Source organism: Anoplopoma fimbria, chromosome 20, assembly GCF_027596085.1.
Source record: "Anoplopoma fimbria isolate UVic2021 breed Golden Eagle Sablefish chromosome 20, Afim_UVic_2022, whole genome shotgun sequence".
Lineage (NCBI taxonomy): Eukaryota > Metazoa > Chordata > Actinopteri > Perciformes > Anoplopomatidae > Anoplopoma > Anoplopoma fimbria.
The window spans coordinates 13,268,962-13,293,533 of record NC_072468.1 but is presented as its reverse complement, the minus strand read 5'-3'; the positions used below and the strand labels follow the sequence as shown (position 1 = coordinate 13,293,533).

At 42.6% G+C, this 24,572-nt stretch overlaps 1 protein-coding gene across 1 annotated transcript; it reads left to right on the top strand.

Moving 5' to 3' along the window:
* The first annotated feature begins 1,256 nt into the window (after positions 1-1,256).
* On the top strand, positions 1,257-22,298 carry sim1a (SIM bHLH transcription factor 1a). The gene is given in 13 exon segments (XM_054622142.1): positions 1,257-1,431; positions 6,307-6,386; positions 8,379-8,468; positions 8,551-8,659; positions 8,751-8,836; positions 10,505-10,704; positions 10,835-10,941; positions 12,077-12,224; positions 17,444-17,603; positions 20,247-20,529; positions 20,532-20,657; positions 21,578-22,029; positions 22,032-22,298. Coding segments are annotated over 13 exon segments (2,283 nt in total).
* The last annotated feature ends 2,274 nt before the right edge of the window (positions 22,299-24,572 follow it).

The following is a 24,572-nucleotide window of genomic DNA, read 5'->3' as shown; positions in this document are numbered from 1 at the left end:
AGGCCGATTCCAAACTCCATTCAAATGTGGAGCTTCATCCTCACAATATAGATCGAGACTTTCTCGTGGATAAATGCTTAAATCTGCTGGTAAAATCGACATGTCTGTAGTGAATATTAAAACACACCGCTTCCCACCGTTTACAATTGTAAACCCATTGGCTTGTTTCGTTGGATGTGAGAAGCGACAATTACAATTTGTACAATTGTTAAAATTGAAACAAGTAGGCATATTTATAGGCAGGCCAATATTTGCCGAGTGAAATAGAATGCACACAGATTGTTAAATGGCTTTAAAGCAATCTTTTCTATATATTTGTTTTTTGTTGATAACCTATAAATCTTTCAAAATAAATATTTTTTTAAGGAGATCTGCAAAGAGTGAACGGATTTTTAATCCACTTTGTGCCAGAGGTGAATGTCAACACCAGCCAATCCCCGTTCCTCCTGCAGCGCGTCATTATATGGAGTAGCCAATAGATAGGTCAATAGATCCTGCAATCGTCCAATAGGGGTATAGTTGCCGGCAATGGGCGGGTCTTCGAGCCTGCAGCCCAGGCTTGGCTCTGGATGCTCTGCTATCCAGAGATCCACACGAATGAGGGATATGCGAATGCAGGCTTTTTGGACATTCTGCCGGGACACGTTGAAGCCCAACCGGCGTCAGTTTAGCTAACTGTCGGCTCTCTACGCGGAGGTAAGCGAACAAGCATGTAGTGAAATGTGAATTAAACAAAGTAGAGCCACTACGTTTGTGAAGAGATTCAAACAAGTGTTATTAATAGTTTTACAGTATGCCGTTTTATAGACTGACCCAAGTGATACCTCACACAAATACAGTCTGTGTCACACATGTTTCATCCTCCAGGGCCTGAAGCATTAACAGTGAGAGCCAGGGCCGCTCTCCCTTTAAACACCAGGTATGAAGGACCCAAGAGTGCGGTGAGTCCCCCCCAAGGGCCTGACCGGAGCGCCACTATTAAAAACTCAGGAAAATCCAGGAATTAGCCGCTTCCCGCTTGTCGCAAAACTACCGGAACACCTGAAAACATGGGAGCGTGTTCACGCGCAGGCAGCTGTGGACTGTAGGTCTACCGGAGGGAGAGGGGGGGGCAGAGACAGAGACAGAGACAGAGACAGAGACATATAGTGTGGAGACGTCACCGCTCCGTGTCAGTGCTATGACACACCTGGGACACTGAGTGACCGCAGCGTGGCCGACAGGGGACGAGCAGTCGGCGGAGCAGAGGCGACGACATGAAGGAGAAGTCGAAGAACGCCGCGCGGACCCGGCGGGAGAAGGAGAACAGTGAGTTTTATGAACTGGCCAAACTGTTGCCGCTTCCGTCCGCCATCACCTCCCAGCTGGACAAAGCCTCCATCATCCGGCTGACCACGAGCTACCTGAAGATGAGGATAGTGTTCCCTGAAGGTAACACGGCCGCATTGACACAGTGCGAATGAAAGAATAGAAAAGAAATACAAAAATAAAAACATTAGCCATTAAAAAATAAATTAATATGGATCAACAATTACAAGGAGATAATAATATAACGAACTAAATGCTAGTTAGAACAGTAAACATTTTTTTTTATATATATATATATAATTATATATACAATTATTTATGTGAAGATAAGCTGCTAATCTTATAAATATATATTGATATTTTCATTATGAAGCTGCTGGGCTACAGTTGTTATCTTTTTAACAGTAGTCTATCATAGGAATACCATGAATAATATTTAATGTTCGCATATGCGTGCTTTTTATTATTTGGTATTTCTTGGATTTGAATAATACAGTTTGAATATAAATGTTTTTGTTTTTTTTAAATTTTCTCTCGTCATTTTTGATAAGTGGCTAAATGTTATTTCTTAGCTGGTAATTTGTAACTGAACAGGTTTTTTGTTTTTTTTTCATCATTTTAAATAAATGAAAAATCCGTTTCTCATCGTTTCAAATATCTGACTGAGCTATTAAACAAACCAAAAAAAAAAAGTTTTACAAATTCTGTATACAAGAATATTAACACTAAACTAGCTTTACTCCAAAGTTCATGTCTAGAGGCGGTTAAATCTGAGGGAAATAGAGACATGTATCGCAATGTATTTTTTACATTACATCTGTCCTGATCGCGTAATATTCAAATCTTTCCCTGGAGTTCCAGTAATATCTGTCTTATGCTACAGTATATCCTCCGCTGTTTATCCCCTCCTAATGTCTGGGAGTAAATGAGTGGATCGAATCAGCAGCAGACGTCTCCTGTGTCCCCCGGTCCGTCTGTCCGTGTCCCCCCAGCTTCTCTCCGGGGCCCCTGATGGCTCCTGCCAGCAGATTAGCTGAGATGAGGCTCCGTCCTGCGTGCCTGCTGCAGAGCCGCGGATATTAGTGTGTGCACGTGTGATCCCTCCACATATGGAGCTCCTTGTAACAGTAAAGCAGGCTGTGGTGCAGGGACAAAGAGGACACAAAGGAAACACGGAGACACTGACAACAGGCTGTGGTGATAGCCTCCTATTGATCAGTGATCAGATCCTTATTATCATTCTAATACCACACTCACTGACAGACAGAGGGAAGTGTGTAAGCTAACTCATCTCCTAGTTGTTTACCTGGTTATATTATATATAATATCTGCACTAAGAGATACAGAAAAATATAAGCAGATGTTACTGCATATAGACAATAAGAACAGTTAGGCAGGGAGATCAAGATATTTGAATACCTTTCCAATTATTATTATTATTTACATTGCTGGATCCCATAAAAGTGAAAATGAGAGACAAATACTGGAGATTGTTAAACATTGAATACATATAACAAAATGTAGGGCTGTTGGAAGACACTTCTAATGATTTAACCACAGCAGGATTCCCAGGAGAAAAAAAGCCCTGCAACATGAGCTGTAAATATTGAGTGTAGAATCTGGATACATTGGACTGAGGGGCCACGGACGGCTCCGATTCTCTTCAGTCGCGACATTGCAATGGTCCTCTCTTTGGCATCTTCTTCCCTCTGAGACACATTATGCTGCAAAGAGAGACGTATGTGCTTTGCATAAATAACTTGTGTTCTCGGTCACACCAGTCACCTCCGTCCTGCATAGCTCCGTCTGTCTAACTGTGCTGTTTCACATGTGAGGCAACAAGCTCTCTGAATAATTGAAGGGACAGTCTAGCTCATCATGCGTTCTACAGGGTTTACACTCCTCCGTGTTGTGTTAAATCCCCTCCCCACACACACTCCACCACGGGCCACATGTGACGACTCTGGCATGAAGAAGCCCTTCTGAGAGGCCCGCCGTGGTTTTTATTAAGAATATCTAAAAGTATTCTTAATTTGGAGTGAACCAAAGTTTATTTTTTTCTTTGTGTGTGTGTGTGTGTGTGTGTGTGTGTGTGTGTGTGTGTGTGTGTGTGTGTGTGTGTGTGTGTGTGTGTAGGGGTAATTTATGACAGTCAGAGTGGTCACTAAGTGACCTTTGACCTCAGCCATGTTGTCCATCCTGGGTTAGATTACATGACACCCCACACCCCAAATATTGGAGCCCTAAGAGAGATTTGAACAGAACGTCACTTCTCCTGTGGATCTGCTACAGCTACATCTGGTTTACTGTGTGAAACATCACTAATCACACACTAATGTTGGACAAAACATGAAATAATCAATCCCAGCTCAAGGTTCCTCAGCAGATGGACTTGTTGCCTTTTTCAACCATTAGTAGCCTAGTGTATAAAAGCTGCAGCTCTATCGACACGGCTCCACTGAGCTGGTTCATTATCCACGCCCCCCCCCCCCGGTTCATAATGGCTGAGTTACGTCCTCAACGCTTTAGAACCGCCGACGTCACTGTTAAGACTTATTTTCAATAAACACGAACGCTGCTGCTCTCAGCAACATTATGATGATGATGATGATTATTATTGCTGTTGTTGTTATTATTATTGCATTTTAATGAGGTATCCCAATGTGTTAACGGAACACCGTTTTAATCGTGGACGATAGTTTAAGGATTCAAGTCCTGTGGCGCTGCTGACCTGAACGGATTTATTTATTGTTAAATTAATTGTGCAACTCCAAATTATTTATGCCCTCAAGCTGTGATCGATTTACTAAATAAATTGAAATGATGTAGTCATTTAAATATATGCATTCCAAATGGATTTATTTTTGTATTCCAAATGGATTTATTTTTATATATATATATATATATATATATATATATATAACAATTTGTTTAATAATTTTTCCCTCTTGTGAAACACTGAATACTATACGACAATGCGCGGGGTCAGGAATAGACATCACATAACGGTTAACAACTGGACAAAACTGGAGACCACTGCTCTAACAATACCTAATAATTACAACAATAATAATGATGAGAAGAAGAATAAGAAGAAAAAATAAAATAAGCATTCGAGTGAGGCTCGTGGAAAAAATGACATAATGGAGATAATAGAATGAAAATAATTAGTGAACAAGATTTTTGTGTTTTCAATACGCTGGATGAAACTAGCATAATAAGAAAGGAATAAATGCAGGTTCCTCACTTCAGCAGCTTTCATGAACTTTGAGTCTTCAAACTAATTTCACAATAAAAGTCCCTGACTGAGCGGACTCGCTCTTTATGCGGTTTTGGTTGGAAGGTGAGCTGTTCCATTCTGCACCAGGACCCGGACTGGTTTCCTCCTCCACTCTGAATATGAGCCTGTGTAATATTTAATGTATGTGGACATCATATCAACACACAGCTGTAAAGCCTCACTATTCTACTGTGTCGCTGTGCTTTTCTCATTGTCACTGCGTTATATGCTCTTTTTCTTTCGTTTGAGCATGCTTTGAACAAATCGAATTGCCAGACAAGAACCTCGATATTAAATTGATGTGTAGTTGTTATATTAATAAATATGTTCTGGTGATCAGAAGGGACTGTGAACTTCACTCAGTGAAATTGATTGACCCGGTTTTATTTTCCGTTGCGACGAAAACACCGCGCTCCTACAGTTTTAAATAACAATAATTATAATGATTATTATTTTAATTATTCTGGAGGCCTACGGGGCACTGTGAGGACAAATTGAAGCATTAACAGTGAGAGCCAGATGATGACGTCACTATCGTAAGTCCTTATTCAAAGAGTGTCGTCACAGCGCCTTTACATTGCGCCTTTATACTGAGGCCTATCTCATCTATCCCCCTCTTGCAGAGGAAGCCAGTGCTGTTCTCTCCTCGTGACTGTGTCGTGGGCTCATTTCATTGAGTCTTTTTGTGCTCACGTGAAGTCCATATTAGCCCCGGATGAGGCGCGAGGCGGCGGGGCGCTGTGATCCGTGCACGCGGCCTGTTTGCTCTGCCCAGCGGGATTTGCATGTGAATGGGGGCTCGCTGTGGCTCTCTGCACTTCGCGCCATCTGACGTGTTATTTTCACGACAGTCGTGAACAGTTTATTTATATATTTTCATGCTGGTGCATTTGAAATGATTCGATAAAAAAAAAAAAAACGAGTGTAATTCTAGGTTGGGTATATTTTTAGAGCTGCAGACCGTCAGATCAACACGTTGGGTTGATGTTACACTTGTGACGGTCAACGCTGCAGTTCAACAGTCCTCATGTGCACCAACACGTCATGTTCTCTGCAGACACACGTGTGTGAGTGAAACACGACTACAGGTTCATTGCGATAAGCTTCATAAGGCAGGGGACAAGATCTTTTTTTCGCGTATTTTGCATTGCTCTCAATGAAAACATTAACTCAATATTGAATTCAAGTCAAGTTTTTTTGTAAGTTGTGAACAATATAAACAGTGCAAAGAAATAAACATTGAATGTTTATATATGTACAGTATATGGATGTATAAAATATTTATAATTTATTTACATTATACAGTAGATACAGCATGTAGGATTTACATTTGTATTAAATTGATGAAAAAACCTTTGTTTATCTTTATACTCATGTTATTGTCTACCCAATAGTTATTCTGATAATATGATGCATTTATGTCTTAACATTGATAGCATATTAAATAATTATGTACTTAATGATAAAGAAATAAAATAGCCTTAGTCTATAAAACCAGCTTATAGACATGATTACCAGTATTTGTTATGTTGTAATTAAAGCCTCATCAGTTATAATGACTAATTATGAAACTACTTATGTTATTTATAGCAGACATACGGGCTTAACTGTAGAATTAGACCCTTTCTTATTTGTTTCCCTTCAGCTTGTATTGTAAACTATGACATTGTGTGTCTTGTAACGCTGTCTCTCCTCTGTGTGTGTGATCTGTTCTCCAGGCCTCGGGGAGTCCTGGGGTCACGTGAGCCGCACCTCTTTGAATGGAGTCAACCAGGAACTCGGCTCCCATCTCTTACAGGTGCCAACAGTGGTTCATATTAGATCTCACACATTCAAAACAACTGGAAAAAATATGTGGGCTTTTGGCTTTTAATGTGACTGAGACGCAGCGAGATCACTTACAAAGCCCTTTAAATGTTCATTGGAATGAAGCCTCTGAAAATATTTAAGATGAGCTCTTTGTAAAATTTACACTTACAAGAAATTGGAATTTATTATTATTAGTGTGTGTGTGTGTGTGTGTGTGTGTGTGTGTGTGTGTGTGTGTGTGTGTGTGTGTGTGTGTGTGTGTGTGTGTGTGTGTGTGTGGTTTAGTGCCGTCTGCCTCCTGCTCCCTTCATTCTTGTGCTTCAAGAGTGAAATGAGCTAAACACATTCCTGGTCACGCACAGAGCCTCAGTCTGTCCTGCAGCCCCTCTCACATCATCAGCAACCCAATGGAACTGGGCCACAGGGCTACAGGGCTGCAGGGCCACAGGGCTACAGGGTCGCAGCTGCAGGGCTGCAGGGCTGCAGGGCTGCAGGGCTGCAGGGCCGCAGCCCCCAGTAAGAGTGCCGGGCTTTGAAGCACATTTTACATATTGGCCCAACGGTGGAATTACAACTTCCAGGTCCGTCAAGTGATGCCAGCCCAAAACACTTGTTCCCATAGACTTACATTGGGTAAGAGGCTTCTGTAACTTAATGGATTTTTATATTTAGGAGAATCAACTTTCCAGAACGAACAGTTAAACAGCCCATATTTAAATCATTCGGTCCTAAAAGCTGAATCCACAGTTGTTCTCTTCTACCGTTCATGGGAATGAGACAGAGGGTTTGGAGGCAGGTTAAAGGAAACACTAGTGAGCATGCTCTATGGGCCCATGGACCATGAAGATGTTTATTTAGGTAGTCCAACACAATGACAGCATCCAGTTCTCTTTATACATTTATACATGTCTTTATACGTGTTGGGGCCACTATGGCTCATGAGGTAGATAAGGTCGTCCCTCAATCAGAAGATCGGCGGTTTTATCCCTGCCTCTAGTCCATGTCGAATTGTCCTTGGGCAAGACACTTAATCCCAAGTTTCTCCCAAAGGCTGGTCCATCGGTGAGTGAATGGGTGTGAATGCGTAGATAGAGTTCTGATGGACAGGTGGCCCCTTGCATGGTAGCCCCTGTCATCAGTGTATGAATGGGTGTGAATGGGTGAATGATGACATGTAGTGATAAAACGCTTTGAGTGGCTGTAGGACTACAAAAGCGTTGTACAAGTACAGTCCGTTTAACAATTACCATCCATGGTGGCTACAAGCTAGCTAGAGGGGGCTAATGCTATAAGTTGCAGCTAGGGTTAAACGCTGCTGGTTAAATATGCGCTTAATTTATCAGAGAATGATATTGAAATATTAGGTATATTAGTATAGCCTTCCTGTGACTTGCTATGTATTAGTCAGGCTACGCCAAGCTAACGGAACGTAGATAACAAGAAAAAAACTCAGATTTCAATTGATACAAATGGGGTGGACGAAAAATGAAAAACACTGTCATTTTAATAAATTAACATTTTAACAGCAGCAGAAACTGAAGCTTCCAAAATGAGCATTAAGTTGAATGAACACCTCTTAATTTGACAAAAAGTGAGCAGGTAGGATGCACTGCATAGCGGTTGTATCAGGCTGCATTAGTGTGAGCTACATTAACCATATGAATTGGTAACTCAGTGTGTAGTTCAGCCCTCCTTTAAAGCTACGTGGCATTGTTATTTTTGTTCTTTTCATGTCTTTCTTGAAATTATTTTTCATGATGTTGTTAAAACAATCTGTCTGTTTTGACAGCAAGTCTGCAGAGTTATTTAGTTTAAAGATATGTAATCATAATAATGAGATGTTGATGAGAATGTTTTTTTCTTGAGTCCATCGCCATGGACAACGTGTTCAAACTATACTCTGATTTTATTAAAGGCTAATCATTTTCTGCCTTTTGTTGGTATCTGATATATTAATATCTGCCGTTGCTGTCTCTTTCAGACGTTAGACGGCTTCATCTTTGTGGTTGCTCCGGATGGAAAAATAATGTACATATCAGAAACAGCATCGGTCCACTTGGGCCTGTCGCAGGTTGGTTTGAACTCACTGTGATCTCCTCTGGTGTGTTGACTGCGCTGAGTCACAGTTCTGAGCTGAATGTTCATTTCAACAGGTAGAGCTGACCGGAAACAGCATTTATGAATACATCCATCCAGCAGACCATGATGAAATGACAGCTGTCCTCACAGCACACCAGCCTTACCACTCACACTTTGTCCACGGTAAGCGACAACCCAGTCATGTTGTGGTATAAATCTGACATGGACCCATCATGCAGCGTAAATAACATGCATGTTTTCTAACTCTCTGCAGAATATGAGATGGAACGCTCCTTCTTTCTGAGAATGAAGTGTGTCCTCGCTAAAAGAAATGCTGGTCTCACCTGTGGAGGCTACAAGGTAGGAGGGCCGTGCTGCTCTCTTTATTCCATGTTTTTACTTTTTCAGAAGTCCTAGATGTTTGCAATGTATTTAAGGATAATCATCTGAATCTCTGCTAATGGCTGCTACAGGCTACACTATTCATGACACCTTACAATATATGCAGTGGTCAATGGAATGAACTTTACAATTTTGGCTTACCACTTTACCTTACCAGTAGTTGTTAAAATGTTGAGGGTGATGGAAAACGAAAGGCCCTAGGAACATTATAATCCAAAGGGTTCATCCTCTGCGAACATGATTTTGCTCAACAAGGTTCATGGCAATTTTTCTTATAAGATGACGTGCTATCTTTTGTGCAAAGTTCAAATTTTGTCCGGGAGGTGGTGCAAGATGAGTGTCCAGAATGAAAAGGAATCCTCCTCTAGGTAACATGACTGTGACAAGTCAATTTCATAGCAAAAAGTATTTTGGAATATGTCATTTTTGGGGAATTTTTTAACTATTGGTGTTGACTAGTTGAAAGGTCAGGTCACCAACATCATGAGGGTCTATCATGAATGATGGCATGTAGTAATAAAACGCTTTGAGTGGTTGTAGGACTAGAAAAGCGCTGTACAAGTACAGTACATTTAACAATTACCAAAAGTGTTGGATGGACAAGGTTGATAGGCTCATGGACACTATAGTAGATAATCCTGGTCTTCATGGATCCAGAGCCTTTGATGGTTTCACACAAATATCAGCAGCAGATGGAGGTTGCTCACTTGTCATGGAACTGTAGATGTTCAAACTTCCGTTTATGTTAGCATTAGAAGGTATACGTTGGCTTAATGATTGAACCGTTTGTCTGCTGATACAGACTGTGTGATATAGTTTAAAGCTCCGTAACATGCAACAAAATAGTCCTTAAATTGACATTATTACATTAACTATAGGAGACCTATATATCGATGTCTGAATGCATGTTCAATTTTATATTTGCTTTCCCATTTTCTAAAAAAACAAAAAATACCTACACACTTATCTATCTCCCAGGTCCTCTTTTCTATATGACAGCCTTTCAAACACAGCTAGGCCTCTCCAGTCCAGGGGAGGAAATGGCAACACAGAGAAGCACAAAACACGATGCAGGTTATTATCTGGGTACATAAAGCTGTATATGTGTTGGATGTTAGGTTCAGAGTGACATACTTCACACAAAGAAACCTTTATTTAGTTCCTACTGGAGTAAAACTAGGGTTGAGACTTTCTTTTAAAAAAGGAAGAATAGACCCGGAAACACACTTTATTTGGTAATTCTTTGGGGTAAATTATGAATTATTAATAGCAGCAGATCAAACTTTAAAGGGAAACAGAGGGGAGGACTGTGACTCGGTGGAGAGCAGGGTCGTCCTCCGATCAGAGGGTTGGCGGTTTGATCCCCAGGCTGCCAGAGCTGTTCCTGCGGTGTATGAATGTGGATGCATGTTAATTAGAGTCCTGATGGGCAGGTGGCACCTTAGTAGCCCCTATCATCAGTGTATGAATAGGTGTGAATGGGTGAATGATGACATGTAGTGTCAAAAGCGCTTTGAGTGGACGGGAGACTGGAAAAGCGTTATAAAAGTACAGTCCATTTATCATTTAAACCTACACGGATTGATGTTTGTTCTTTCTGTATCCATCTGTGAACTCTTGGCCCAGGTGATCCACTGTAGCGGCTACCTGAAGATCCGTCAGTACAGCCTGGACATGTCTCCGTTCGACGGCTGCTATCAGAACGTGGGGCTGGTGGCTGTCGGTCACTCGCTGCCGCCCAGCGCCGTCACGGAGATCAAACTGCACAGCAACATGTTCATGTTCAGAGCCAGCCTGGACATGAAGCTCATCTTCCTGGACTCACGGTAAGTTCTGTGTCACAGTGTTCTGCCTTCTGCACTGTGTGCTCACCGTATGGAACTCTGTGGGTGTGACTTCTTCTGCATGTTTGTATTTGACAATAAGTGTGTGTGTGTGTGTGTGTGTGCTGCTCAGGGTTGCAGAGCTGACGGGCTACGAGCCTCAGGATCTCATTGAGAAGACGCTCTATCATCACGTCCACAGCTGTGACTCCTTCCATCTGAGATGTGCTCATCACTTGTGTGAGTTAGGTTTGTTTTACCTTAATACAAAATCTCTCTACACACACGCACACATACACTGTTTCAGAACAGACACGGCACACCTGGCTATTCAATGTTATAGAGTGCTACAGGGATGACACAGTTTTTTTAGGCCAACCCACACGTAAGCATGGTTCCTGCTTCCCTCCACAAAATGCCAAGGGAATTTGTATTATTATGATTGCAGAAAATAATCTCTGTCGCAAACATAAGTTTATCATAGTTCCATGTTTTGTTCATCTAGATAACGTTCACAGATTAACACCACTTTTGATTTTTGAAGCTTAAATACAATCAGCAGAAGTAAAAGGCTAGCGTTAGGCTATATAGAAACCACCACAGTCGACTTCACGTCTCCACCACTAAGCTAAAGGAGGACTAGTGTTCTAGTGAGGACGTTTACTCATCTCTCTTTGACTCTTGTTAGTCTCCGACTTTTTTAAGACACGTAAACGCTTCTAAAGTTTTCAAAAAGAGGGATAATTACTGATGGTTATTATGTCATAGAACAAAACGTTAGACACACCAGAAAAACCTGGATTTGCAATTATTACTATTAGTTTGGTATTTTGTCTACAATCATAAAATCATTACAATGAAAATAAATGAAAAAAATATAAATAAATAAAATAAATGTAGGAATTGGAATTGTCTGAAACAGGAAGAGGAACTGTGGGAGTCTGGCATCATTTTGATCTAACCAAAAATCCATTGAGTTTGAGACTAAGTGTAAAAATGCTGGCTCATTGGGTAGTTTTAGGATTCATTCCTGCAGCGCTCTATAATGTATTACATCTTATGTTATGCTGCTATATGATGTCACGTCATGTTGTCCTGTTGTATGATGACATCTGATTTTATCTTGTGTCATTACAGGTCATGTTCTTATGCTACATTACCTTATGTTATTATTTAAATCATTAGGCAATAGAAGAACCATACATTCATATCAAGCATCTTATTTACACCTTTTACAATACCATTAATCATTTATCACCTTTTGCTGCCATTGGCTGCTGTATTTTTTATGTGTCATCTAGTAAAGGCTATGATATATATTTGTTTTTCCGTCAGTAATCCTTTGCTGTCATTTCTTGCCCCTCTCTTGTTCTAGTGCTGGTTAAAGGTCAGGTCACCACTAAATACTACCGTTTCTTGGCCAAGCCCGGCGGCTGGGTCTGGGTTCAGAGTTATGCAACCATTGTACACAACAGCCGCTCCTCCCGACCTCACTGCATCGTCAGCGTCAACTATGTGCTCACGTGAGTATCTGTCTCTATTTCTGAAAACGTGACCATAGGTTGATTCATCTGCCGTCATGGTAACTGACTGAGATTGTGTGACACAAGTAGCTGTATCTGCTGTTTGCAGTGACATATTCACGTACGGCTCTGAGATATATTGATTTAAACCTGAAGTTGGTAACTTTAATAAGAATAACTTGTTGTCATATTTGCTTAAACTGTCACTTTATATATTATGTGAGAAAAAAGCTGATTCTTCTGCCTCCTTTTACTGCTAATCATGGCATTTGAAAGAAACTACCACACCTGAAAAAAATCAACCAATCAGAGCTGAGGACTAAGCCCAGTTTCTCTGAATGGACATGAACACAACTGTTATTATTTTAGTTTTTTACTTTTATGGTTCCTACTTTTTTGAATGACTAATGACATGTCAAATCAAATCAATCAATCAATACAAACAAATCAACAAATACCCGTCTCCATTGATGAGCTCAGCCACTGTTGCTTCTCCCATGGTAATGCTCTTATTTTGACAGAGCAGCAAATGTGGATTAAACCACCACTAACAATAGTGCCCAACAAATGTACTATGCCCTCCTGTTTGAGTAACATTCATTATAAACTACAGTGTCCAGCTTTTTTAGGAAATTGCTGAGCCTTATATTAAAATGAAACTATATATCTGGGTCCTTTTTTAAGACGAATGTCTCCAGTAGGAGTAAACAGGTTAGGGTGCATGCTTCACAGACAGTGTAGAGAAGTCACAGAGCATCAAGAGTTGCACCAACAAATGGTTGTTTTTGTTGTTTTACGTTGTGTTCTTTGGCCGTACAGTGAAGGCAGCGCGTCAGCAGCAGCTGACATAGATGTGTATTCCATAAAATGGAAGTCTGAAACATGTCCAGGGTGTGACCCCTTATTTGATACAACTAAAGACAAGTGATGCCCCCTGAGTGCTTCAGAGAACTGATGATTGCATCAGCCCTTCTGACCTAACAGCAACTTATAAACACATCCCAGTGATGTCAAGTTTGAGTATCTAAACTGGAAACACATGTTAATAGGTTCGTCCGAGATGAGCCAGTCCTGATCAGAATCAATCACCGGCGATCGCCGCACAATGCATGCCGGTTAGATTTGTGTCCGACTTGATCCCGACTTGCTCTGACGTCATGAGCACGTTGTCAACGATAACCTCACGAGAGCGAGGCGGCCGCAGTTTTTGGAGCCAGGCGCATGACCAACTGCATGATGGGAAACGCCTTGCTGATAGGCTCTTTTCTTTTTTTTCTACGTTTTGTAGAAATTCTTATTTTCTGTGTAATTGTTAGATTTGATGCTAGATTGTTGGCTAGTGGACTCATGTTGTGCAATGATGTGGCTAATCATAATAATAATAATAATAATAATAATAACAATAATAATATATAAGGTTATTTATTTAGTATCTGTAAGTAAAGATATTTACTGAGAAAGCCTAATTCCACCTTAATGTCAACATGTTTTCAGTCCATAGATTAACGATTGTGAAGCATCAGAAAACCTTTAAATGGAGAGCACATTGTCACTGATGGAAACTTGCGCTGTTGCTTTTCCTCAGTGTGGAGCCTATTTATGTAACTGTGATGTTTGGACTGTTGGCTCAGTTTTTCAATTTCTAAAATTTACGGTTTTATGATTTAGAAATTACACTACCTTCACGTATATTTATTCATATAAATGTTTAATTAAATGACATCCAAGAACTAAAATATCCTCAATTATAATAATGACATAGTTCATATAAGATAGATAAGAAGATATCCTGATCTGCAAACTACAGGGAGCTTATAAATGTAACAAACAGGATGTAAACATTTCAATGACTTCCTGTGTTTTCATTGAAGGCAGCTGAAAACTGTCCGACTTGACCGCAGTTTTTTTTTTCAACGCCCCCCTGCTGCTGCCGCCTGCTCTCGTTCACGTTCCAGGCGAGGCACAATTCATCTGGAACGAACCGAAAGTCTTTGACACAAACTCACTTTAGGTTGAAACTCTGTTGTTTTAAAACTACGATAGCTGAGAACGTTAAGGAATCCGACCTTACAGAGTTGTAGTGGCACACATGGATCATAGGACGGCTGGGTTCAGTCACATGGGTTCAGTCACATGGGTTCATTGTGAGTGAGTGAATGGAGTGACTGGTCGGCTCAGATCTCTGCTGTACTGTCAGCCTCTGGTTTGATAAGATAATGAGTGTTGGTACTAGAGATTTACGCAAACAGTTGCTGTGAAGCAATTAGCGGAAGGTTAATTGGAAATATGACATGTGTTTGTAGAAGCCTGGTTTGCAGAATCTGGCAATGCAGAAAGTTTGTCAAGTCCTTTTTTTAAATTTATTTTTTTATATTGTATTGAGTTAGAAACAAAAGGAGCGTGATCTATTTTAGGAGAACCAGAACTTTCCTGCTCTTTCTACCTTTAATTGAGACGGACACTCCTGTTCTATCACTGCGTCATGCTCTCTTGTGACAACACTTTGTAGTAACTAAGGTCTAAGCCCTTAGTTACTACATTACAGGCAATAAAGCCTCGTTCTGCAATGGGGCTGTATGGTAGGCCTATGATCATGATTATATTGATCAATATTGAGATCACGATCATGCATCACCATTATTCATTCCACATTTAAATAAACAGGGCACTGCTTTCACTGCCATGTTATGCAACTCTTTTCACCAAAATAAGAATCTCCTAGAAGCAAAACAAAATTGCATCAAAACTTTTTACCCAAAATGAAATAATTAGTGCTTTCACTTTCACGTTGTGCTACATTCCTGCTAATGAACACCTCTTTGCATCACAAGGAGACTTTAAGTAAGGTTCTTCTTCACCTGAGTTCAGTGTAGTTTTCTTCGCGTTACAGTATATTAGTCTTCTACTCTGGAATTCTGCAGCAACATTGAAGAAAGCTTCTCTCAGTGAAGCCCAAACATCTCCGTTGTCCCCTGGTACCCGGCTGTTACTGTTAGGAAGCTCTTGATTCGATATGCAGCAGAGATTTCTCAGGGAGGAGCATTTTAAACATCAATATCACAGTCGACCATGATCATTTAATTGTGGGAATCCAAAATTGTGATTAACACTCAAATAACTGTGCAACCCTACGGTATGGAATGAGCCCCTCAGTGACCGTGGACATATGGCAGTATGCTTCCGTAATACGTGGGACAAAAGCCAGACAGTCGGATGTGGGCAGGAGCTGTTCTTATGTGGAGTGTTGTGTGCGTCTAACCACCAGTAGTTTGAGTGCATACGGCCGTGGATAACAGCACTGATAATGCCACTTCACCTGCATGTGAACCCCACTGTGTGTGTTCAGCTCTGATAACCTGTGCACCTCCTGCTACTGCTGCCACCACCTCATCCTGACAGTGATTTAGCAATAGAGGCATGTCTGCAGTAAGAAGCACATAACCACCCTTTACATCCGCGCTGTGTGTTTAATCAGTGCTGCTTCCTTCTGCTCTGGTTCAGCGATGACTCGTCACTCTTCTGTCTAACGCATGCACTTCCACCCTCTTTGTTCAGCATCAGTACCCAATACAAACACTTTCATTTTGTCACATTTAGTGCGTTCAACAATCCATGTACACACCCTGTTGCTTTTATATTAAGAGTCATTTATGGCGCTGGTGCTCAGCCTGGGAGAAGGGACCACTCAGAAAATATGAAGAAATGCAAGATAATTAACAGGATAAGAAAGACTTTATTCATGATATTTTTGGGCTTTCCTCTTATCTGTTTTTGTTGTGAAATACTTGATCTTTTCACTTTGTCATGCCTCTAAACGTTTGGTACACACAGCTTCTTTTTAAGGGGTTCTATGATAAAAAGGTTAGGAAGCAGTGCTTGAGAGTGCTACCATTTCTTTCTATTAAATCAATAGAATCAACTCATACAAAGACGCTCTACTGTGTGTGTGTGCACCGGGTGTCTGAATCAATGGCTGTATTAACCATAGTCACTTTTGTGTACACACAGTAAGCTAGGGCTGAAAAGGATGACAAATCAATTTCCATTTTTTCAAACGGATATGCAGAGCATTGTGTGACTCCAGCTTGTGCACTGTGAGAGGATTAGAGGCTTGTCTCTGTCCTGTGTGATGGTGGGCCGAGAACGTTTCGGTGATGGACTGGTAGTTGGACTAAACATGCACTTTGAAGAACCAGGGCTCTGGAAAATTATGCAATATAATCATCATGTTCATTCTCATCACATAGAAACATAATGTTCCCTGTTAAAAGGGTTTATTTGGGGGGGGGGTTCCTTTTCCGATTTGAGGGTCCAAGGTTAGAGGATGTCGTATGTGTCTAGATCGAAAGCCCCCTGAGGCAAACATGTGATTTGTAATATTGGGCTATACAAATAAATTGAATTGACCTTTGTTTTTTCTACACACTGCATTCCTCCTAAATGTGCACAAAAGTGAGTTTCCTAATAGCAGCAAAAAGCTTGCATGGTTTCGGCAGCGTCATGGTTAGAGTAGCAGGAGGTAATGAATGTGATATTTCAGGACAGAATGTAACTGATGCAAACCTTATGAAGAGTGTCTGCATGTCCGCGTGACTCTGAGGAGAGACAGAGATGGATCACTGTTTGTCTCAACTAAACCCTGTCCAGGTTTCCTCTTCTCAAACTCCACTTTTCATCCGAGGTGAGATCTGTAGAACACTTTAGCGAGAAATCAATTCCCATTTCCCCGCAGTGAGACGTCCCGGCTACTCCTCTGGGCCTGATTGAGCCAGACATAGCCTTTAATCTCCCCGAGTATTTGATTGGACAGCTCTCCCTCCGTAGAGTGTTTGTTGAAGGCCTTGCTGCAATCCTTCTAGTAAAACAAGCATCAACCGGAACAGCCAGTTCCAGCCCCCACACACACACACACACACACACACACACACACACACACACACACACACACACACACACACACACACACACACACTCAAGAACACAAACCCACTGCCCTCTCGGCCCTGTGACGAGGCTCTAATTGCTAAACAGATGTTAATGGGTTTCTGCACCAAGAGAAAAACCAAACACGCAGGTACACATGAGCTGTTTGTGTTCTTTAATAAACAGCCTTTCCAGGGGACTGGGATCCCTCCTGGTGTAATTATAGAGTGCATTCAATCTATGACATGCAAATGAAAAACAGAAATAACAGTTGGACTTTCCACTTGTGTCTTCAGGGAGACAGAGTATAAAGGCCTGCAGCTTTCTCTGGACCAGGCCGCCACCAAGGCCTCCTTCCCCTACAGCAGCACCGCCAGCCTTACGGAGAACTGCAGAACGCCCAAGAGCAGAGTCTCCCGTCCCAAGACCAAAGCTAGGCTCTCTCCATACACTCAGGTGAGGATTTAATGTCTTATTGGATTTTCATTAGGCCTTAAGGCACACGCACAATGACTCACTTCCTATTTAGCTAGCATTTCCTGGTAGGTGGTTGAAAGCACTTTCTCATTCAGGTATGACGCCTGGTTTCATACAGACAGGAGCTCAAAGGAGAACTGTTGACTCTTTTGCATTGAAAGGAGTCAGTAGAGGTGGTTCTGCAGGGTTTGTTGTTCCCGTATAGCATGGAAACGCTTCAGGTTCTGAGAACTGGAGGATGTGGCTCTGAAGAGGGCCATCTAGTTTACTGATCCTGTTGCCACAGCAACCCTTAATCTGATGAACCACAGTATAGAGCGCTTGTGATGTTGAGAATGAACCCTTATTTCACAGGAAAAACTATGTGAACACAACTGCTGCAAGTATGGCACAGCAAAGTAGACCCAGACAGTAATCTGTAATCTGTGAAGGATGTTGGGTTTCATTTCACTTTGCCTTCCTTTTTATCTTCCAAATGAGTTTGTTTGTTTCTTCATAGGTCTCTTTGTGATATCTTTTTTTACTTACACGTACATATTCTTTTATTGTGACGCTCAGACAATTTTCTTCATTGTTGTAAAGCTGTTGAAGTTGTAAACGTTTTTCTTGGCCCAAGTGTGTCATGTGACCTGCTATCTCCACTGTGTCCACAATTTGACACAGAACTTGGAATAGCCAATAAGTGAACAGAGCTAACCAGTAAACCTCGACCAAAAATACTTATTTTATTGATTTTATTGATGGCTTATTTTGGAAGGTGTTGTAGGATGACTATACAGTGGGGCAAAAAAGTATTTAGTCAGCCACCAATTGTGCAAGTTCTCCCACTTAAAAAGATGAGAGACGCCTGTAATTTTCATCATAGGTACACTTCAACTATGAGAGACAGAATGGGGGGAAAGAATCCAGGAAATCACATTGTAGGATTTTTAATGAATTAATTGGTAAATTCCTCGGTAAAATAAGTATTTGGTCACCTACAAACAAGCAAGATTTCTGGCTCTCACAGACCTGTAACTTCTTCTTTAAGAGGCTCCTCTGTCCTCCACTCGTTACCTGTATTAATGGCACCTGTTTGAACTTGTTATCAGTATAAAAGACACCTGTCCACAACCTCAAACAGTCACACTCCAAACTCCACTATGGCCAAGACCAAAGAGCTGTCAAAGGACACCAGAAACAAAATTGTAGAGACCCTGCATCCAGGCTTGGTGTGAAGAAATCAACTGTGGGACAATTATTAGAAAATGGAAGACATACAAGACCACTGATAATCTCCCTCGATCTGGGGCTCCACGCAAGATCTCACCCCGTGGGGCCAAAATGATCACAAGAACGGTGAACAAAAATCCCAGAACCACACGGGGGACCTAGTGAATGACCTGCAGAGAGCTGGGACCAAAGTAACAAAGGCTACCATCAGTAACACACTACGCCGCCAGGGACTCAAATCCTGCAGTGCCAGACGTGTCCCCCTGCTTAAGCCAGTACATGTCCAGGCCCGTCTGAAGTTTGCTAGAGAGCATTTGGATGATCCAGAAGAGGATTGGGAGAATGTCATATGGTCAGATGAAACCAAAATAGAACTTTTTGGTAAAAACTCAACTCGTCGTGTTTGGAGGAGAAAGAATGCCGAGTTGCATCCAAAGAACACCATACCTACTGTGAAGCATGGGGGTGGAAACATCATGCTTTGGGGCTGTTTTTCTGCAAGGGGACCAGGACGACTGATCCGTGTAAAGGAAAGAATGAATGGGGCCATGTATCGTGAGATTTTGAGTGAAAACCTCCTTCCATCAGCAAGGGCATTGAAGATGAAACATGGCTGGGTCTTTCAGCATGACAATGATCCCAAACACACCGCCCGGGCAACGAAGGAGTGGCTTTGTAAGAAGCATTTCAAGGTCCTGGAGTGGCCTAGCCAGTCTCCAGATCTCAACCCCATAGAAAATCTGTGGAGGGAGTTGAAAGTCTGTGTTGCCCAGCGACAGCCCCAAAATATCACTGCTCTAGAGGAGATCTGCATGGAGGAATGGGCCAAAATACCAGCAACAGTGTGTGAAAAGCTTGTGAAGACTTACAGAAAACGTTTGACCTCTGTCATTGCCAACAAAGGGTATATAACAAAGTATTGAGATGAACTTTTGTTATTGACCAAATACTTATTTTCCACCATAATTTGCAAATATATTCTTTAAAAATCAGACAATGTGATTTTCTCATTTTGTCTCTCATAGTTTAGGTATACCTATGATGAAAATTACAGGCCTCTCATCTTTTTAAGTGGGAGAACTTGCACAATTGGTGGCTGACTAAATACTTTTTTGCCCCACTGTATTTGCCTAGGGAACCTGTGGAGGTAGAAACAGTGCTAACATTAAAACAAGTACCACGATAACACATAAATTCATGATTGATTCATCATTTAAATGACGACTAAAGAATGAAGAGAGGTACTCAGAATTGTAATGAGCTTGTTTTGTCCAAAACAGCTGCGTGGTTTGCTTAAACAAACAGTTGAGCATCTGAAATGTGGCTCCTATGGCCTTTCTATAATATAGAAATGTATAATATAATATAATATAATGTAATATGTTTGTCCCCCTCCACACATTTGTGCAGTATCCTAGTTTCCAGACGGAGCGCTCAGAGTCAGACCAGGACAGTCCGTGGGGCAGCAGCCCCCTCACAGACTCCGCCTCCCCTCAGCTGCTGGAGCAGACTGAGGGCCTGGAGGCCTCCTGTGTGTACAGGCAGTATCCTGATCCCCGCACGCTCTGCTACAGCCTGTCAGAAGAGGACCATCACAGCGCCAGCGCCGGCTACCCACACCTCCACACACGCGGCCAAGGTCAGAGCTGCGAGCCGCGCCGGTGTGAGGCAGGCCGATACTTTCTTGGAGCTCCTCCCCTGGCAGGGACTCGTGGTGGGGCACCGCCCGCTCAGTGCTGCCGCTGAGCAAGAGCTCCTCGGAGAACTACGAAGGATGTGACAGCAGCGCGCCCCACATCACAGCTGTCCACAACTACAATGGTGAGGACTCACACCTGGTCCATGTCCACTGCAAAGACCCAACTGTATGGCCTTTATGGTTTTAGACTGAACCTGCCAGCAGCCAGTTCTGTGCTGATAGATCACACATTTGAGAGTACCGTTCTCAGTGAAGACTAACAGTAATCAGATGGAGGAAGGACTTTGCTGACTGCTCAGTGTTGCGCTTCACAGAGACCTGGCTTAGGTCCAGTACACCTCCATCGGTCGGTGGAGGCTCCAGAGTCGCTGAAACCACGAGGCGGCCTATGTTAATCACAGGCGCTGCACTAACGTCTCAACTCTGTCATGTTCTGCAGAATAGATACACTGACCATATGAAGCTGACCATTTATTGTCCCCAAGGAATTTGCAATCATTTATCTAAACATCTGTTAATGTTTTCCAATCAGATTGGGGCCACGGCCACACTCTAATTTTGGTATTTGGTGCGTTAACCATGTAAGCTCAAGAAAAGTACCTCTGAGTTAACAATGTGCAGATCTTCACTGCCACGAGAGGTGACAAAAAAACGCTGGAGCAATGGCTCTGTGCTATTCCACCAGCTCCACTTGGTTTGTCAGAACACAGCTGGGTCTTTCTCTTCTACATTCCCATCAGAGGTTAACAGCTATGATGGTCAGTGGTCCCCTCAGAACACACAGGTAGAATGACTGTCTTCTGAGAACTAACTGGGACTTATTTAAAGAGGCAAATGATGATGTAGACTCTTATATGCCTCTTATATGTATATATGCATTCCATCTTAATCAGTTCGATCCGACTTTTTCAGTACCGATACCAATACTTGTTACCTAGTACTGATCCAATACCAGTATTAAATAATAAGCTGTATTCTGTATATTTAGGTATTGGGTCCCTTTTTGCCGTGCCGTGACTGTTGTCTTCGTGTCCTCCTGCAGGCCGGGGCCACTGGGACGAGGACAGCGTGGTCAGCTCTCCAGATGGAGGCTCAGCCAGCGACTCTGGGGATCGGTACCAGGCCGACCACTACCGCTGTAGCCCGCAGGAACCCAGCAAGATCGAGACTCTGATCCGGGCCACACAGCAGATGATCAAGGAAGAAGAAAGTCGATTTCAGCTGCGCAAGGGCCCTCCTGATGCACCGCTGGGGCCGGCCAACGGGCTGCCCAAGGGCCCCGGACCGTGCTTCACTCCAGAGTATACTCAAGGGCCCCAGCCGCTTCAGACCGTGGTGTGTCGAGGTTTGAATCAGGTGATCAGCCCTGCTCGTAGTCCCGCTCCCCTGTCCAGGCTCAGCAGTCCAGGTCCTGAGCGCCTCCAAAAGCCCAAAGACTACCTCCAGACAGACCTGTCCCCCTTTCTCTGCCCTTGCACCACCCGTTTGGTCGTCCGGGTCCGTGCTCGGCTTCCCCCACCTCGGCCCCAGCCCTCTACCCCACACACACCCACCCACGGCCCTACTTGGACAAGCATAAAGCCTACTCCCTGACAGGCTATGCTCTGGAGAACCTCTATGACCCAGAGAGCCTCCGGGGGGGCTACTGCACCTCTGCCAGCACGGCCCCCCCCCACTACGACGTGACCCCTCACCTCCGCATGCCGGTAGAGCAGACCCCCGGACATAAAGGCACCTCTGTCATTATCAGCAACGGCAGCTAACACTCCCCGGACACAAGCAGTGGGACTCGGCTGCACAGCCTGAGCGGGTCAGCTCCGTCACAACACCGAGCCACGGTTATTCTGGTCCTGTCAGCCTGTTTCTCCATCAGATCGATCTCTTGTTTCAAATTGATGCTACATTATAGAGCTAAGCTGTAGCTATAATTCCCCAACAATGTTGCTCAAACGTCTATTTCAAAAGTCTGCAAATGAACATCATAGCATATTTCTTTGAATGGGTGCGAATATGCGAATACTCTCAAGAGAACCACAACATCACATAATCAGAGCAGTGCCTGTGATTATGGTTAATAATTCTAAAAAGAGAAGAAGAAAAAAAAGAACATTTGATGATAACATTATTACAGGAGGGCATTGTAACTTGAGTGGGCTGCACGGTGGTGTAGTGGTTAGCACTGTCGCCTCACAGCAAGAGGGGCCCGGGTTCAATTCCCGGGCCAGACAACCTCCTGTGTGGAGTTTGCATGTTCTCCCCGTGTCAGCGTGGGTTCTCTCCGGGTTCTCCGGCTTCCTCCCACAGTCCAAAGACATGCAGCTTAGGTTCATTGATGACTCTGAAATTGCCCGTAGGTGTGAATGTGAGCGTGAGTGGTTGTCTGTCTCTATATGTCAGCCCTGTGATAGGCTGGCGACCTGTCCAGGGTGTACCCTGCCCTTCGCCCATTGACAGCTGGGATCGGCTCCAGCACCCCCGCGACCCTTAACTGGATAAGCGGTAACGGAAGATGGATGGATGGATTGTAACTTGAGCGTAAACAGCTGAGGACAGTCCAAAATGTACCTAAAAACATGCATATGGAAACATACTGATGAGACGGCCGTGTATTTGACCAGCGAGTCTCAGTGACCGCTGTGGCAGCTGTCAGGCAAACAGAAAAATGGACGGTACAGCAAAAACTGTACCGTACACTCCAGTACATCCTTTTTTCTCCCAGTGTGTCATTATAGCTTCAGCTCTGATAGGCTCTATGTTTGAAAGGGGGAAAGAATGTTCTTTGGACGATCGGTACGATAGAAAAAAGTGGAAAACAGGGCTGGGTAGAAAACGGCTGGAGTTGTGCTCTAACATCCGTCCCAGTGTGTGTAAGCTTTTGCACTATGAGGGATCGAGGCGTGTGAAGAGGAGATTAGACAGGGTGGGGTTTGGTTCACACTGCAGAAATGTGGAGCACAGGTTGGCCCTAAAATAAGCCTATGTCCTTTTAAAGTTCACAGACTAATATGCAAAGCCATTCTACACGTGTTTCTTTTCTATCACTTTTGGTATCTTGCAGGAAAGTAAATGCAGTAAAGAAAGCGGCAGATCCATTGATGACTCTAACGGGTACATGATTATTATTAAAGTACAGTGAGAAGCATGAATACTGAATTGTTGGACATATTTTAATGGGGGACACGGGAGTCTGCTGCTTTAATGTTTCATACAGTATTTGATTGGCAAGACAATAAAACCACCTGATATACATTATACAAAATTCTTAATTTTTACCATAAACCTGAAGTATCATCCGAGGAAGCGACAGAATATATGGGACATGTTTTATTGTTTCCCGTCATGATATCTGTGATCATTTCTGATTGTGTGCAGGAAGACTTACAGACCATATGCAATTTAACCCATTGGACTGCCAGGTGAGGCAGTTTGATTGTGTTCATTATGACGGATCCCTGAAGCAACTGTTAATTATTGTTACGTTGGCATGTTTGTACAACAGGATTCAAGTTTTCTCTTGGAGGTTTTTCTTCGAGTCCTCCTCAGTCCTCAGATGAACCTATATTTATACAAGTTTGGATTTTTTATTTTTTATTTTGTTAAACCCTGAAATGTGCTCCATCACTTGGAAGTTATTTATGAGAAAAGAAAATCCCACCACCAAGCACATGGGCAAAGACTGTATTTATTAAGTAAATGTTTCTGTATGTTTTTTTAAATATAGCTGCAATCAAATCCAGTCTGCTTGTATATTGAGTGTGTTTTCGACTGAAGCCAATTCTAAAGGAGGTTAAAATAAAATAATTTTGCAGAGATGGGTCATGTTTGTTTTTTTGTTTTTTTACATAAGTTTATAATAACAAACATGGCTGCTGATACCAAGCGGCCAACTCGAGTGAAATGAGGGCACCGTGGAGGGGCCACTTGCAGTTTATGGTCGCTAAACTCAGAGACCCCCATGTTAAAACGGCCAACTTTACAGCACAAAGAAACATCTCTACAGCCTGGTACGAAAAACGGTTTGGGTCTCTAGCTAATAT